General features: G+C 31.2%; 1 protein-coding gene across 24 annotated transcripts in view; it reads left to right on the top strand.

Annotated features, from left to right (window-relative positions):
- Positions 1 to 18,029, top strand: part of LOC129246215 (patronin) — a 51,155-nt gene extending 33,126 nt beyond the window's left edge. For 13 of the 24 annotated variants that reach the window (XM_054884832.1, XM_054884829.1, XM_054884830.1 and 10 more), the window contains 5 exons: positions 860 to 931; positions 1,505 to 1,603; positions 5,675 to 5,863; positions 13,667 to 13,949; positions 14,032 to 18,029. In XM_054884832.1, the coding sequence (XP_054740807.1) occupies positions 860 to 931; positions 1,505 to 1,603; positions 5,675 to 5,863; positions 13,667 to 13,949; positions 14,032 to 14,176 (788 nt within the window). In that variant the 3' untranslated portion in view covers positions 14,177 to 18,029. The remainder of the gene's footprint in view (positions 1 to 859; positions 932 to 1,504; positions 1,604 to 5,674; positions 5,864 to 13,666; positions 13,950 to 14,031) is intronic. The other 11 variants (XM_054884852.1, XM_054884850.1, XM_054884849.1 and 8 more) reach the window with 7 other exon arrangements.
- The last annotated feature ends 1,118 nt before the right edge of the window (positions 18,030 to 19,147 follow it).

Here is a 19,147-nt window from a genome sequence, read left to right as displayed (position 1 = left end):
TCCCTTGCGGTGATCATCACAAGTCCTTGGAGATTCATCTAAAATCAATCGGACAAGAGAAATTAGTTTTATTAATAGATAATCTTGTGCCCGATCGAAGCTCTTTTTTTTCAAAATTAACAATATGGCGGCCTCAGGAAATATTTTTCAGATTTTCGAGAAAAACCCGAAAATTAATTGTTAAAAAAAAATCGAAATTTTGAAAAAAAAAAAATCTCTCGATCAGGCACGAGTTTTTTATGTTTTTCAAAAGCAGTATTAATTTTATTGAAATCTGCCAAGCGGTTTTTAGGTTACAGTGATCACCAATTCAAAAAACATAGTTTTGAGAAAAATGCATTTAAAGTTTTGCTATGGATTTATTAACCTTTATTAATTGTTTAATAACTCGAAAAGTATTTGTCGAATTCACTTCAAATTTTCTCACAATATTTTTAAGAAATTTTATTATATTTTAGGGAAATGCAAAATTTTATTATATTTTAAGAAAATGCAAAATGAAAGTTCTGACTACCCCTAACCCCTTAAATTAATAGCATCGCTCAAAATAGTCTCACTTGGGATCCCTTAAAAACTTGATTATAGCTCCCTATTGAACGCCACTTAGGAACTACGGACTATACTCCTTCAATACAGAACTCTCATGCACTCATTTTAGCTTAAACTACTTTTAGGCGCACTCCCTCTTTTTTTGTTTTTTTTTTTGTTGTTGTTTTGCATGACAGCGTTAAATGAGTATGTAATAGTTGCTATTTTACTATGCGTTATGCAACTGTGTATGATTTCATTTCACTTGCAATTTTACTTCATCTGTGTTTTTAATCTACATCTGCATATATACTTATATATTTTTAAACAGAATCACCTGATGAATACCCAAGCACAAGTTCAACTCCAATTGGGCGCAGGGGATCATATAAGGCATCAAGAGGTTGGTGATGGGTATTAATTTAAGTTTATTTCTTCAACCACTTTTTACGGTTCCTAAGAATTTTTTACCGACATATACATAATAAGTACATATTTAGCATTCTAAGCACGTACATATGTATATGGAAATGTAAAATATGGCAACACTATATACACATACATACATACGTGCATACATATGCATGTACCTGCGGTGTGTTTAGACTTTCATCTGGTGAAGAAGAAAACGAGGAACTGCCACAAACAGCCTTGTGTATATACTTACATATATATAGCTATATAAATATCAATCATCTACTATTTTATGCAACCCTAGTCTAGTTATTTTATACGAATCCAAAAAATGGTGTTGGTATTTTGGGTCAGGTTGATAAATTAAATTATTTTACTACTGCAGTATTTTTCTTTCTTCTACTTATCTATATATTTATTTTCAAATATTTATAATATATCTTACTATTTAAAAAACAATTTTTTTTTGTTCAAATACTTCAATACCGCATTTACAATACAATTTTTATCAATTAATGAGTACAAACCAAAACAAACGCCTGTATTATGGGCCTTTTTCCAGAACCAACCGTCGATCGAGGCCGCTCACGTATATCTGTAGCTAAAGGAAGTAGCCTTAATTTCCGTGGTCGCAAGTCGAATTCGCTAATGAATCTGTGTGGTAAGAACCGAAGACCAATTACAAAACAAACAAAAAAAAAATATTATGAAAAATAAAGGCATATCTGTACGCTCAAGAAACAGCTAAGCAAAAAAAAAAACCAAAAAAGTGTAAAAAATATGTACAACAACAAAAATTGCTTACTCTGGTGGTTGGTGGTTTGGTTTTTGTTTTGGTTTTGGTTTTGGTTTCTTATTCTTTACATTCGTTGCTCCAGTATTGTGTGACAATCGCATTATACTCTTATTTACATACCAACTCGTTTCTGTTGGCTTTAATATTACTTTTCAACTTATACTTGTGGTGGTCTCAGCTTTTGTAATAAATATAAACAGCATTTTTCATATACTTGTTGTTTTTTCAAAAATAGCTTCCAACCTAGAAAATATATATACGAGTAAGGTGTGCTTCATGTATAGTGTTTTAGTGAAGATCGTTCAATTCAAAGGTTGTGGCTAATTATTTGTAGGCTAAATTCTGTACTTTTTTGTTAAAAGTTTGTCTTTGAAACTACACCTCAAATATTACTCTTGTCGCGCATTTTGTTTGACTGTTTGAATTTCATTTGTAAATTATATTATATTAGTGGAATATTTCGGCTTAATAATAATCTTAATAACCTTTTTTTCAATTTCTCATACTTAGCACAGTAAATTCGATACCTGCGCAATCAAAAGTTAAACGCAGAAATTTACATTCATATTTTTTCCATATTAAATGTAGTTTATAAAAATTCAAAAAATTGTCTTCAATTTTTCACTTTCACTAAGCTAAACTGTTCATCTCAAAAATTTTAGATTTAAAATTTTTTTTAAATAATTCCAAACTTTTATTCATCCAACCTAAAGCAAAGAGTACTTATTTCGATCATCTATCATCAGTTCAACATTTTGTTATCATACTCGCCTGCGCCACATTTACAACAAAACTAATATAACTTCTCTTGAAGCAAGAAACACAAAAAAGAAGTACTGACTTTTATGTAAGAAAAAACAAAAAATCAGTTAAAATGTGTCAATAACCACGCCCATTTCTAACAAAACTTTACCCATACAAGTACAGTTAATTTAGGTTTGGTTTCACATTTTGTGCTTTGCAGTTTACAAAATAAGGTTAAGTAGCTCCCAAATATGCCGCTTTTTCATATTTGTACCTCGAAGTAAAGAGTAATTAAAGCTATAGAAAATGAGTAATTAAGATGTAATGCTAAATTAGCTACGTACAGCATTCATTCTAATAGAGAGGAAATTAAAGAAGATTTAACTGTAAAGGCCAGTTTTTTCATAAACAGTTTTATGCCACGGTTAAACAAGGTACAAGCCGATTAAAAAAAACTCGCCTTGCCTATTTCACCAGCAGCAATAAAATTAGAACCAAATAATTTCTTGAATGTTGAAATAAGTTGGGTGAGTCTTGGTGGAGTGCACCTTTTCCAGATTTAAAACTTTAGCTGATTTAACTTAGCTTCAAACGATTTTTTAAACGGTTTTAATGGCCTCCAAATATTTCGTTTCCACATATAATATTATTTTGTGCGCTCTTCAGCTTAGCTAAAAATTTCGCCACAGCTTAACTTGCATTGAAAAAGTGACCTTTTCTAAATTAGTTGCATATTTTTAGGACAAAGAAAGCTTATAACTTAAATTTTTTTTTAATAGAAACTATTTGCTTTATGAGAAAATTACCAAATTCGGCAGGATTTTTTTTTATAAATTGCAATAACAAAATTTTATTTTATAATGTGATGAGCTGAGATAAAATTTTAGTGTTTTATGTGTTTTTTTTTTTAATTTTTTTTGAAATCTAACTTAAAAACAAAATACTCAAAAAATTAATGTTTTTAAAATGAAAGTTTTTCTTCAAACTCTGTTTTTATTACCTGAGACGTAATTTCAAGCAAATTATTTCTTCTTTATTTAACAATTTTCTTATACATAATACAAGGTGGCGCAAAATTTTACATCTAACTTTTTTTTTTATTTTTTCCTTAAAATTTAACTTAGAATTAAAAGAAAATTCTCTAAAAATTAATTTTTTTTTTTCAAACTTTTTTTTATTGTGTTATCTGAGACGTAATTTCAAGCAAATTATTATTATTATTTTTTTTCATTTAACAATTTTTTTGTACATAATACAAGGTGGCGCAAAATTTTACATCTACATTTTTTATATTTTTTTCTTCAAATTTAACTTAGAATTAAAAGAGCATTCTCTGAAAGTTAATTCTTCCAAAAATAAATTGTTTCTTCTTTTTTTTATTGTATTACCTGAGACGTGATTTCAATAAATTATTTTTTCTTTATTTAACAATTTTCTTGTACATAATACAAGATGGCGCAAAATTAATCATCTAACTTTTATATATATATATATTTTTTTTTTTGAAATTTAGCTCAAGATTAAAAAAAACTCAAGCAATTGATTCTGCCAAAGTTACGTTTTTTCTCCAAACTCTGTTTTTTATTGCTTGAGATGTAATTTTAAGCTGAAAATGATTTTTTCTTTATTTAAAAATTTCCTTACATAGTACAAGGTGGCGCAAAATTAATCATCCGTTTTTGTTTTTTAATAACTTTTTTGCGAAATAAAAACAGAAATGATTTTGAGTAATGTTAACCTTTATTTTGACCTTTGCGCGCTCTATTCCTTGTCTGTTGTATACCGCAGTTGTTTAGTTCACAAGTGTGAAATATGATTGATACACGACGCCATATGAAAAAAATATATGTAAATCTTCCGATAGGGTGATTAATTCTGCGTCACCTTGTTTATGCATACGTCTCAATAGTTTCTCATAAGTTTTGCGTATTTCAAAAAGATTTTAATACTTTCTTACTCATTTTGAAGAAAAAGTTTAAATTGTAAAAAAATAAAATTTTCCTAAAGTTCAAATTTTTTGAATATTAATATAATTTTTTTTTTTACTGTAAAAATTTACAAAACTCAAATGAGCTAAACTTGCGTATACTTCTGAAAGTAGGTACAAGGTCACGCAAAATTACTTATCCAATTTTGTTTTTGAATAACATTTTCTGCTAGCATAAATTACGAAAACCAAGCTTGAGTGATGGGAAATCTTTTGACCGCGCTTCCTTGCTTGTCTGTTTGTACTTCCACTACAGCTGTCTAGTGCACAAGTGTCAAATTTGATTGACGTACGACGTCATTTGCACAAATTATAAATCTTCCGCTAGCGTGATTAATTTTGCGCCACCTTGTATGTAAATTGAAATTGTATATCCTGTTGGGAAAAGTCTGTTATCAAACATATGAACAGGAATTTTGTATTCAAAACTGAAAAAAATTCAATAATTTCGAAATTCAGGCAATTAGAAAACTTAAAAAAACTTAAGAACTCATTACTCGATTGTCTTTCAAGTCACTTATGTACAAATTATATGCTCGAGCATTGTATAAACTCATACCAGCAAACCCATGTATGTATATATACATACATACATACATATATAGTATGTAAGTGTAATTCTGTGAGTACCATTTTAAATTATTTCTAACATTTTCGTAAACGATCGCGATTTAACTCATTGCACCAATTCATAACACAAGCTTACAAGTGTACATACATACATACAAACAAACATATTGTATAGTTAATTAAATTTGAATACTAAAATTAAATAAAAAACTAATTTTTCAAAACAAATGAAAAAAATTTAAAAATTCTAAACTCCAAAAAAACTAAACTTAACTAAAAACACATATTTCCTAATATTTGGCAAATGTTAAATTATGCACATGCGTTGTTGTTTTTATCTTTTTTCCAAACTAACATCATACAAATTATCGTCAAACTAAACGTGCTCGCCCGCTCGCTGTCATTACTGAATTGAAAAATACGTACAAAAAAAATCGTTAAACTAAACACAAACCTACTCTACTCAAATCAAAAAAATATTTGTATGTGTAACTCATCCGTACTGTGTGAATGCCTGTGTAACCGCCTGCTCGTCTGACCTTCTGACTTTCTGCCTGCCTGCCTGCCTATCAACGTTATGTCGTTCGTTCGTTTGTTATTGGTTGTATTGTTGTTTAAAACGCATCTTGGCCTAGATACAGATTCGGGATTGGGTCGTGCCACTCCGCCACGTCGTGCGCCATCACCTGGGATGGCCTCAGGTAGGCATATGCCATCACCATCTGGGCCAGGCTCGTTGCCGCCTGGTTTGATATCGAAACGGCGCGGCTTCGATGATGGATCGGGCTTACTCTCAGCTAATCTCGGCTCCATGGATTATTCGGGTTTGTATTTTTTTGCTGCGATTAATAAGAAATATTTCACGTATTTGCTATATTTTTTGAGAACACATTTGCACGATCTCACACGCATACACAAACACACACATACATATAATATGTATACATACATACGTTTATGATTGTATATACACAATTTCTTATATACATTTACATGCATACATATATACAAACATATGAACATGAATTTGTCATTTGATTTAAGGGGGAAGTCTACTGTGACAAGGGAAAAAACAGGCTTATTTTCCGGATTTTATTTCTAACAAAATATTGCTCGTACATAAAATCTATTTAAACTCTTATCTTTATTATATATTTAAGTTTTTGAAAAAAAAAATTTAAGTCAAAATATTCAAAATGGCCGCTGTGGCACTTCTGCAAGCGCAGGTCCGCTTTTCTTAGGTGCCTAAACGGTGTACATGAAATCTTACGTTTCGGTGATCTAAAACAAAAAAACAAAATATTGTTATCATATACATAGTATTGACTCTCGTCTGACGTAGGATTATGTCGATAAAAAATTTTGGCGTTGAAAAAAAATTCTTGACATTTTTTTCTTTTTTTTTTGCCTAAAATTGATGTTACTATTGTTTATAACAATTTAACAAATAACGAAATCAAAAAAATCCTATGTCAGACGAGAGACACTATTACAGAGAATATATAATTAAATTTTTAAGCTGATTCATTTATCAGAACTCGAGATATCGTGTACACCGTATACAAAAACTTAGTTTCGAGAAAAATGCGAAACAGATAGGAATGTGCCGCAGGTACGCGCTTTGGAGCGCTTCGGGAAAAGGTCGAAATTTCAACGAAGAAAAATTTAGCCAGCTGTAACACATATTGTACCTTATTTAAGAGGGTTCAAAGTATTTTTTAAGCTAATAAAAAAAATCGATTTTTTGAAAAATTCACAGTAGACTTCCCCCTTAATTAAATATTTTTCGCTTCCATATTTTTTCATTGAAATCATAGTTTAAGTATAAAAATTTTGTTTTTTCATGAAAGCTATCATCCAGGTGTGTCTTGTCTTGTTAGACAATAATGAAAAACTTGAAGTTTTAAAATTATCTGTGCAGTGCATTTTTTTTCACTCAAAGTTCTACGTACATACATTAGGGTGGGGCTATTTAAGCGCTTAAACTTGGACTCCAATCCCGAGTGGCATCGTCTACATTTCACGCTGAACAAAAACACTAAAAAAATTGTGCGTAAAAAAGAAACAATTTCCATTTCCAAAGTCTAAAACAAAAAAAAGGTCAGATCTATTTTATATCGCAATAGATAAAAAAGGTAAAACAGTCAACGTAATAGCATATTTGACTTTTGCGTAAAAATTTTTGACATTTGGTTATACAAATTTTTTTTTCCATATAAATAGACCCACTCTAATGTTCATACTGTCAACGTGAAAAAAAGTGTACACCTCATATAGATAAATTTTGTCTTTTTATTTATTTTGTAATTTCAATAATTTTTTTTTATAAAAAGGTAGTTCATATTACAACAAAATTCATGTGAAGCAGAAGTATTGAACTTTTTATTTGAAATTTTCATCAACAGGAATTCGGCAAATTTCCATCCAAATTTCAAATTTTTACTCGGAATTCCTAAAAACATTTGAAGTGTGCCATTTTATAGCTCATTAAATTTTTGTGCCAGTTTCAAGTAGGTCCAAAATCACACTGATTTTTGAGAAATTTTTTCGGCCGCGGTCTTATATATTTTCTCCATTTCACGTCTACTCCACATTTTTTATATGGAAGAGAACACCCAACACCATTAACAGAAAATTTTTTTTCAAAAATCAATGCGATTTTTTAACCACTTGAAGGTAAGTAGGTAGGGTGGCTGTCGCAACGACACACTTAAACCTTTCGTAGGCCCATTGTGATACCACTGGAGCTTATCCTTACACTATGGGTTCTTTTTCATCCGCTAGCTTTAATAAACGAGCAAAGCTTCGTTAGCTTTAGTTTAGTTTTAGCTATGTTCGCTACATCAGTTAAAAATGGCATATCAAGAGTGCGCAGCCTCCTCATAGCTAAGCTTTCACGCTCACATAAAAGGTGCCTGACTGTTTCCCCTTCTGCTGATTCCAGCTTCTACAGAAATCGAAGTACGGGAGTACTAACCTTCTAGCGTGGCTGCCTATTAAACAATGACCAGTTAATACCCCTATACTTTTCCTTATAGTTTCTCTGTTAAATCTTAACAAGCTTTTTGATCGACCGCTGTTGCATTTCGGACATGTCTGCTTAGTTCGCATCTTGTGACGTTTTGCCAACTTGTATTTAACTGACGGTTGATGGTTTCCCTATCTATCAGTAGCTTACAAGTGGCTAAAGGCATGGGTGTCAGCGTCTTATCCGGTTGAGATCGAGCGTTGTACCGGTCCGGGCAAGTTCATCTGTCTTGCAGCTCCCACTTGAAACTTGCACTTTATTTTACCAAAAGTCAATGAACTATAAAACTGTATATCTGAAATTTTTTCTAAAAATTCTGCGTAAAAAGTTTGAAATTTTGATGAAAATTGGCCGAGTTCTTACAAATTTCGTGCAAAGCTTGAGACTTTGCTTTATATGGTTTTTGTTGTAGTATGAACAGTGTTTTTATAAAAGAATAATTGAAATTAAAAAGTAAATAAATAAATATATGGTGTACACTTTCTTTTGACGTTGACTGTATGTCTGTATACGAGTACATACATGCTTATGCATGTATTTTAAACCAATTTTCTACTTTCTGAATGAAATGTCGTCTTATTTATATCTATTATGAGTAAGAAATAGGAAATAAGTTTACGCTACAAAATTGCTGCATTAAATTTAACTTTTAAGTATAAGAAATATGGGCGTGGTTATTGATATACATATTCATATACATACATAATTCAAATTCGTATAGAAATTGCAAATTTATCAAGATTTATTTGTAGCGATTAAGACCAATTTTTTCAAGTACTTGTACGTTCGTTTCTATTAGGATTTTTCTTACTGCATTTTTGTTTTTTTTTTTAATATCATTTATATAAATATTGCCATATCGGTTCTTTCTCTAAAAGTAGTGATTAGGGACCGCGCTTCGAGTATGAAATTAAATCGTGATTGTAAAAGGATTTTCTATTAACGTTCACACCTTGGCAGGCAATGAAACTCTCAGGCTAAATTTTGCCGAGGCTTTTCATAGGCCATCCATTATTTTAAAGAGGCATGAAACCGCAGAGCTTGTTCAAAAAACTCAAGAATTGTACAAGAGGGCCCAAAATTAATCATCCATTTTGTTTTTGAATAACTTTTTTACTAAATAATAATTATAAAAATAAATTAAAAAAAAATGATTTTGAGTGATTGAAATTTTCAGTTTGACTTTTACGCGCTTCATCTCTTGTCTGTCAAATATGATTGAAGTAGGCCGTCCTTTTGCAAAAAATATAAATCTTTCAATAGGGTGATTGATTTTGTGCCACCTTTTATGTTATATTCTAAGGGTTTTGGAGGAAGTTGGAGCTCAGTTTAAAGCGCACGGAGGGATTTATCGGTCAATCAGTTGCAAATTTTTCAACATTTTTCTAATTCACCACCAGGCTTGATTATTATTATTATTGTTTTTTTTTTTTTTGTTTTGTTTTTTGTACAAAGTTACTGTTTAAAAATCAAAATTTTGAACGACTTGCATATATCGATTTCTCAAATGGTTGTTAAACAAATTACACTTCGTTTATATGGCGCTTAAGACTGAGAAAGTGGTAGCGAATACTATTCTTGATTTTTAAGTGAACTCATCAAATATGTTTTTTGTTAAGCCAAAACTGAAAGTTGTACATAATGTTGACAAAAAATATATAAAAAGTACTTTTTCTTAGATATATGAAGAAACGTTCTTTAGCGATTTTATTCTAAATTGTAGAAATTTCGAAAATATATTTATTTTAAATTTTGTTTTGTTCTGGATACATTTTTCATTAAAAATAAATTTTAATTCTTATGCATGTGGTAGCATATCGTAACTATTAGAATATTTGAATCTTGCCAATTTTAAAAGTTTTTTAATATGAAATATGAAATATTGTCAAAAAGAAAGGTTTTTAAAATGTTGGGAAAATAAAGAAAACTATTTTGCTACGTGCCTAGTACCCAGTAGCTTGCGTTTCGAGAAAGAAAAAAGTAAAAAATGTTTTCTTCAAAATTTTGATATTTATATAAACTCCGTAATTTCTGATATATTTTTCGGCTTAAATGCTTTTCGGTTATTTGAGATAAATAAATTTTCGAAATACGAAACAAATTTACATTTTAAATTCATAGCTATTCAGAAGTACAAGGTGGCGCAAAATTCATCATCCTATTTTGTTTTTGAATAACTTTTCTTAAATAAAAAACATTAAGTGATGGAATTCTTTATTTCCGCCTTTGCGTGCTCCCTTACTTGTCTGTTTGTACTTCCTTTACAGCTGTCTAGTTTACAAGGGTCAAATATAAAATCCTCCAACAGGGTGATTAATTTTGCGCCACCTTGTAATAGGTACTAGTAAAGCACATTGAAGCAAAAATTACAGGAACAATTTCTATTTTCGAATTTTTTTTCGCTTTTGGTCACTAAAATATCAAAATTGATAAACAAAAACAAACAGTTAAGAATAATTTGAATAAAATTTGAAACTTTCGGTACAAATAAATAGAAAAAAAAATCAAATCAGCTGCTCTATTAATAAAAGGGTTTACTATTTATATTTCTGCCCTTTGACACTTCTAGTGCCCAACAGGCACCAATTAACGTTTCCGGTGGAAAGTTTGACAAATTTTATTATAAATGCATTCAGAACGTTTTGATGTGTTAGCCAAATAAATAAATAAATTAGTGTTTTTTACAGTGGATTTAAAAATTCATCTCGGGGGAAAAATAGAATTAAGAGAAAAATATTTTCGTGCGATTATTTTTCACATTTTTCGACGTGGCTATTAAGACAAGAATGCATCGAAGAATTAAAATCATTATCCGGCGGACAGGTACCGGACTTTAGCACCGTAAAATCCGGTTTATCGCCGTAAAATCCGGTACAATGAATTTTCTCGTGGTCGCTAATCGCTCGCCGACGAATTCCAGAAAGGTCGTCCAAAATCAGAAAATATCAATGATGTGCACGAAGCAATCATTTGCGTCAGGTCACACACTGTGAGCTTGTGGCATCTTTGAGCATTATTGAGACAAGCATCAATAAGATTTTACATAATCAAAAGTTATGTTCGCGTTGGACTCCACACAATTTAAGAAACATCCTGAAAACGCGTCTGGGCAAAGTGCTTCGAAAATTGATTCAAGCAAATGCAAAAGTGTATCGAGCATCATTTAGAATATTTTTAAAAACAATAAAATCGTTTTTAACCACCAATTGTTCGACCCATAATATAAATAGCAACCCTCGTACTATCTGTGCATGAGCCTTGGGTGCAAGTAAAACTTTCGAAACTTTTCACAATTCTTCAACTTATATCTAAAAAGTCAGGTCTCAGTTACATAAAGGGTTTTCAAAAAGGAGGGATGTATTTTTAGAAGTGTTAGCCGAGTGGTCAGCAACTGTCGTTTTTCATTAGTTTTTAGTCATGGCAAAATGGTTTCGGCTCTAATGCAATTTGAATAAGAAATATGTATATGTTTATTGGGGAACCCTTAATGTAGCGGAAACTGCCAACTGATTCTGATATTTTCGAGGTTGCTGCTCATGTCTCAGGTGTTATAGAACTTAGAACTTTTTTCATAAATACAGAGGCGCTCGCAACAATAACGTAACATAACGTTTGTAACGTTAAACGCATTTTTTATTTTATTTTATTTTATTAAATGCTTTGTACAATATTTAATATTCTCCAAACAAGTCACCAGCTTGTTTGGAAACTGATCTTCGACTCTTCAAATAATATACGCTGAAGACTTTCCTCTACAAAAATTAATATATATTTTTTTAATCTAACTTTGTGCTTAATTCGTAAAATAAATGTAGAGTGAATCATCGCTTTTGGGTTAATATACTCTGAAGATTTTTCTCGAAAAAAATTATATAGATTTTTTTTAAATCTAACTTTGTCGTTGTGCTTAATTCGTAGGATAGAAGTGGAAAGTCAATAGTTGATTTTGGATTAATATACTCTGAAAAATATTCCTATATCAATTATCTATTTTTCTATATAGCATTTAATGTAACTTTTTTCGTTAAGTAGTTGAATAAAAAAGTCAATAGTCACTTTTGGGATAATACAAGGTGGCGCAAAATTAGTTATCCATTTTTTTGTATGCGCTACATTGCTGGTCAATCAACTATGATTGACTTACGACGCTATTTGGAAAACATTGTAAATCTTCCGCTAGTGTAATTGCTTTTGTGCCACCTTGTATATTCTAACGATTTTCGTATAAAGTATGTTGAATAATTTTCTATGCAATGCCTTAACATACGAGTTAATAGTAGAATAAAAATACAGGGTCCGACATTCGTAACCAATTAAAAAGACCATAAATTTAGTTTAGAAAATTATTTTTATTAAATTCAAAGTAAAAAATGTGTGCAAATAATACAAAATTAAGAATCAGAATTTACTTTTGCTCGATATGACCACCTTTTGCCCTGACTAAAGCCTTGAGGAGGTCTAGAAACGAATCGCAAGCTGCCCGAATGTGACTTGCAGATATTTTGGCGGACAATGGTTTTTCCAACGCCTCGAAACTGGTGAATCTTTTAGTTCGGACCTTGCTCTTCAAAATGGCCCAAAGCGAATAATCCATCGGATTCGAGTCTGATGAATTGGAGAGCCATTGTGTAGATGTTATGAATTTTGGAACGTTGTTTTTTAGCCATTCTTGGTTCACTCGAGCTTTGTGAGACGGTGTCGAGTCCTGTTGAAAAGTCCATGGTCTGCGACCGAAATGTCTGTCTGCCCACGGCTTCAAAGCAACCTCCAGAGTACTTTCCCGATAATATTTCACATTTACCTTGACGCCAGTCTCGATAAAAACGATTGGAGAGCGCCCATCTGCGGTTAGAGCGGCCCAAACCATTAACTGTGGTGAGTGCTGCCTCCTGGTGGCCAATCGATGACTCAAATTCTCGTATGAACGGTCGGTCAAATAAACCCTATCGATTTGGGAGTTTACGAATTGCTCAATTTAAACATTTTTCTCGTCAGAAAACACCAAGACGGTCTAAAGTTGGTTACACTTCGAGTGGCGGACCCTGTATTTCCAAAAATAATAATAGTTTGTGAAAACGTTTCCTTCCATGATACTGAGAGCCTAGGAAACCTCTAGTTTTTGAAATTGTCCGTTTGTAGAGACAAAATTAAGTTTTAGGTTAAAATGTTAACATTTTTTTGTCTTCTTCTTTGACAAGTAACGTTAGTTACAAATTGAGTTTACATGGCTGACTTTCAAACAATATATATGTATGTAGATATATTTTTATTTTACGCCTGTACTTTTTATCGAAAATACTTAGATTTAGTAAGTATTTAAACATCCTTATTTTGTAGTTAGCGCAGTTGAAAAATAATTTAAATTAATTTTATTTTTCTAAGTAAACGTTCCTGTAAATGTAGTCTCCTATTGCTACACTTGTCTTCTACCTACATAAATACTACTTAAAACTTACTTTTTGTACTCATAAATTATACGCATTTTAAAAATATAAAAATGATTTATTAAGAATTTATTAAAAATGATTTTTATAATTTCATTTATTTTTATTCTAAATATGGCATTTGCTTCTTTTCTCCACCCACCCTCTGTAAATAGGCCCGAAGCTCTACAAACAACCAGCCGCCAAATCCAATCGTGGCATCATATTGAATGCTGTCGAATATTGCGTTTTCCCGGGTGCGGTAAACCGTGAGGCCAAACAAAAAGTGCTCGAAAAGATTGCACGTTCCGAAGCGAAACATTTTCTTGTACTCTTCCGCGATGCCGGTTGCCAATTCCGTGCATTGTACAGCTACGTGCCCGAAACGGATCAAGTGTCCAAATTGTACGGTACAGGACCTAGTCAAGTGGATGAAGTTATGTTTGATAAATTCTTTAAGTGAGTATTTGCTTTTTTACGAATTTTTTATAAATATTTTATAACCAAATTCTAAATTGCATATCCATTTACACACGCGCAGGTATAACTCAGGCGGTAAATGCTTCTCGCAAGTCCATACAAAACATCTAACGGTCACCATCGATGCATTTACGATTCACAATTCGCTGTGGCAGGGGAAAAAAGTGCAGTTGCCTAGCAAAAAGGATATGGCGCTTGTTATTTAAAGTGCATGCCCAATGTAGGCCCCGCCCCCTCTTATATGGCAACGCGCGCATGTATTGGAAAATTCAAAACAAAGGAATTGCAAAGTGTTGCAAGCGAAAGCGAAAGCGACATAAAGCATGCGAATCGTCGTCGTGACTGCACTGATATATGTAGATGTAAATTGTTGCTTCGAAAGTTCTATATGCATATACATATACGTACATACTTATATATATAAATATATATAGTTATGATAATGATTGGTGTGCGCATATGCAAGGCAAAAAAATAGAGAAAAAGTGAAAAAGAGAAAAAGATTTATAAAAGAAACAAAAAGAAGATTGAAAGATAAAACAAACAGTAAAGGCATGTAACTAACTTTTACTAACTGCAAAACTTAAAGTTGAAAACACTTGCAGCACAGTGAAGTTACGCAAAAGCGAGATAGAGAGAGAAAGATAGAGAGGGAAATAGAAAAAAAAGAGGGAAAGAGAGTGTTGATGCGGAGTGTGAAAGCTCTAAAAAGGAAAAACAAGTTCTACGTGAAAGCATAAGCTAAAGCTGGCGCAAATTTAGGAATCCACACACACACACACTCACACACACTCACACTCATACACACAGGATATTCATATATAATATATATATATACACATTTATGTATATAAGCATATATCCACATACATATAAAAACATTATATTAATATAAAACAAATATTTAATTAATTATCTTTTATAAGCTTGATAGTATATATAAAACACCTGTTGAACTTATTTAAAAATAATCACTATATGATATGCCACCTACATACAAACGTACGTACTCGTGTATTGTGTAACTCCTCTTGTCAAAGTTATTTACTTCTTTTGCTCTTTATCTGTAACAAAAACACCCTTACACACACCCACACACACAATCCCACATACACACCAATCCAATACATACTCGTCGTATATACTAAATATTATATTACAAATTACATTCTAATTTTTAAAGCAACAAACGAAACAAGCTAAACAAACCAGAACGAAAACTAATAGTATTCACTGTAAACTTATTTGAGTGAACTCATTTGAATTTTTTTTTTAATAATTAATACTGTTTTATTTTAATTCTTTTTTTTTAACGGAAAAAAATATATATATAGAATGGATTTTTTAAAATCGATATTTCATAGAAATAATTTTGTAGAAATATTTAATGTGGAACAGCTTCATAAATACATACATAAATATATACATAACTAAATATATATAAACATGCAAATTGATGATGGTATGACTTAAAAAGCATAACGCAGAAATAGAAATACGTATTTGACGATGATGTTCATGCGCGTGTGCGTCAACGCAATTAGCGGCAAGTGCTCCATGTGTACTGTACTGTGTATTAACGTTTAAAAGGTTTACAAAACATGTCTAACTAAGGATGTACTCCTTTTTTCCAAATTCGAAAGACACGCAAAGAAATTTTGTACTAAGTAAAATATTATATTAAATATATTTTTTGTTTAACTTCTTTTATACTCGAAACAAAATGCATAGTTGAAAAAGAATTTGAGTCATATTTTACATGTAAAGTCAATAATCGAAGAAAAGTGAGAAATGTGTTAATAAAAAAATTAATCGACTCCATCAGTGATATTCAGTAATTTGCTAACGTTAAAGCGCCAACGCTAAAAATGCGATAAAAGCAGTAACCCCTACTAAATTTGTTAGAAACTACCTTTTGTTGATGTTGTTAAAAACTACCTTTTGGATCGTTTGATCAAGGCGCATTCATTAAAGGTGGTGGCACTAGACCAACAACACTGTTACGTACGTTTGATTGTCAAAGCAAAGTATTGAGAAACTAGAAAAGAAATAATGAATTCGCCTTGTTTCATTTTGAGCTGACAGCCACATGGACACGGCGAAAGAAAAAAACAAATCAGCTGATTTACCAACACCACCTTTAATAGATTCGCCTTGCATCAATTTACATATAAATGCGTCGGGACGTACCAAAATGTACTTCTGAGAACTGAATTAATGAAAGAAATAAAAGAAACTGAATAAAATTGGAAAATTCTTATAAAATTCGATCTGTGTACAAAATCGTAGAAATTTTAAAACCTTGCATGTGATAAAAATTCATATAAACTTTGATTCAAAATTTCCCAAAAAATTTTCGTATCTTTTGGATTTGTAGGCTTATTAAAACCCTCATTAGACCGAAAGTTCGAAGCCATTTGTTTTTATTTTATTTAATGAATTGCCTTGTAAAGTTCGCAAAACAAAAATTCCGCTATGTACGCGCAATACATAGTGGCTTACTGTGAGCTTAAAAAATATTTAAAATTAAATAAACACATTTTTTTAGTTAAAAGCCTACTGTAGCTATATTGCACATTTTTAGGCGCACAACAAATGTATTCAGTGACTTTTTTAGCTGGCGTTTTAAGCGTTAACAAGTTTCAGCAACACAAAAAATTCTATTACTAATTTTTTAACTCACTTTTTTTATAAATTACTATAGTTGGCACTTAAATGATTTATTTATAAAAAATGCCAACTGCATTGCTTGCACAAAAAAAAAGTTTTTAAATACACTTTATCTATTTTAAATACATATTTCATAATTATGTTCGGAATTTCCAAATATTTTTGTAAGTTTTGGTTTATTTTTACTTAAAAATCATTGTTTTCGCAAGCTTCCAATGAATGTATTAAAAAATGTATATGCACATAATTGAAATCATAAATTTCTTTGGAAAGGGTTCTCAAAGACATGTTCCAACAAAAAAAAGAAAAGAAAAACAAAAAATTACCACGATTAAATGCGTTTTAAAAACTTGCATGAAACACACGAAAAGCAAAAACAAAAACCAAAAGTTTGAGCAACGCTATGAACACGTAGTACTTCCAAGATCAAAACATTGTAACAGTAATTTAAAAAATTAATAATTTATATTATTGTTAAATAGAATTGAGCATTGCACATATTCGTTTATTTCCTTCATAAATTTTAATTTTTATGCTTTTTTAAAAGAGTTCAATATGTTTCAAGTCCAAAGTTCCACAACCCCTCTAATTTCGATTACGCATTTTCGAAATCAATATTTTATAAAATTCATAGACTTTCTGTCCACAAATTTCTGCGCATGAAAATGCAAAGATTAGCTGTTCGAGAATCCACTAGTTTGTTTTTTAAGTTAATACATATACACAAATATTTTTTACTGCCCTTTCTGTTAGTTTAAAAAATACCTCTTCGCTCAACTGCTTAGTAAAAAATATGAAACAACGCAATTAAAAAAGCTCACAGCAGCAAAATTAATTTATTACAAATCTAACTCAAGTTTGTTGTTGGCGCAAGTGACGTATTGCGGTGTAGTTGTAGTAGTGCAATCAACGATTTTTTTTTTCTACACAACATTTTAATATTTTTTAATGGTTTTGGGCTGATATTCATTCATGTGAGCCACTCGACAGATACTAAAAAATTAAAGAAAACTAACTGAAATAAAACAAAAAACATTTTAAAAGCGCAGTGGCATTTCAGTACACTACAGTTTTTTTTGTTTGTTTTTAAGATTGATTTTATTTTATTCGATTTTTATTAAAAGAAATCACTCCAAATTTTATGTTTATATTATTTTTAACTTTTATACTGTCATCTATACAATATACTATATTTAAAATTTATATAATATTAAGTTATATAAAACGAACAAAATAAATCTAAAACAAATAACTACTTTTTGGGAGCAAAAAAAAACAACAAAAATAACAAAGAACGTGGTAATAGGAGGTAGAAAATGCATGCATGTGTATTTTTATTTCCAGAAAATAAATAAATAATAACAAATTGAAATAAAATTATAAAAGTAATGTTTATTTTCCATTAAATTGGAGGTTATATTCGTTAGCCTGACCGCGACAGGGTATATGTGGAGACGTTGAATTATGCAGCTTATCAATAACACTGAAACTGAACTCGCCTCCACAGTCGGTTTAACATTACGGGAACAACTCGGATTTAAATGCGACCAAGGAGGGATTGTTCGAGTTGCAATGACAGCCGGTGTGTTTCACGATTTTTTTAACTATCACGTTCGATGTGAAAGTGCAAAAGTAAAATTTAGCCTAAATTTTAGCATAAAGTCTTACATCGGCAACATAAAAATGTTTGTAGGATTACTTATTTCTTATTTTTTCCATTTAAAATCGAAATTGTCGAGCAAAATTTTTATAGAAAACCACTATTTTACGTATTCACATTTACCCGCGGCGAATTCAATAAGGATGGTAACACTAAACCAACACCAACGTTTCATACATTAGAATGTCACTTACGACTGAATTACTTTATAACTTCTTTTTAACTTGTTTACACGCTCAAGCCACAACTGAGTACCCCATGTGCATGCACCTCTGCTTATACACTTGTGCTTAATAACTATCGCAATTTCTAAATATGGCAGCTCACATCTTCTGGTAAGTTCTGTCTCGCCATCAAGGCGAGTTCATGTTTTTGTTTTGTTCGCTCCAAGAATAATAGATTTACAAGCTTTACTATGGTGAAAAAGAAAATTATGAGGGGAACTTCGGCTGCCAAGTCAAGGGAGATTCGGCAGCCGAATTCTGCACGATCATTTCACACAATTATTAATTACAAAGTTTTAGCTTTTTTCATAAACAAACCGCATCGTGACCCCAGTTACGTCAGTCTATCAGCTGATTCTGTCAAATGCGCAGAGAGCCGGATAACCGTCTGTTATTGACCATACTTCGGAATTATTTTCACCATGCGTCTGTTCGTTATTGTTGCCAGTCAGTTTTACCGTTCACAACAATATCTATCGAATCTATCTATCTACCATCATTACATATATATCGAAGCAGGACACTAAAAACTTCCAACAAACCGTAATCAATCATGACAGCGCCCACAGACGTTGCTGAGTAACTTGGCATCCAGCTAATGGAGTTTTTAATATTACTTAATA

This window comes from Anastrepha obliqua, chromosome 4, assembly GCF_027943255.1.
Source record: "Anastrepha obliqua isolate idAnaObli1 chromosome 4, idAnaObli1_1.0, whole genome shotgun sequence".
In the NCBI taxonomy this organism is placed as follows: Eukaryota; Metazoa; Arthropoda; class Insecta; order Diptera; family Tephritidae; genus Anastrepha; species Anastrepha obliqua.
The sequence above is the reverse complement of the archived record's forward strand: the minus strand, read 5'-3'. Positions and strand labels throughout refer to the sequence as shown.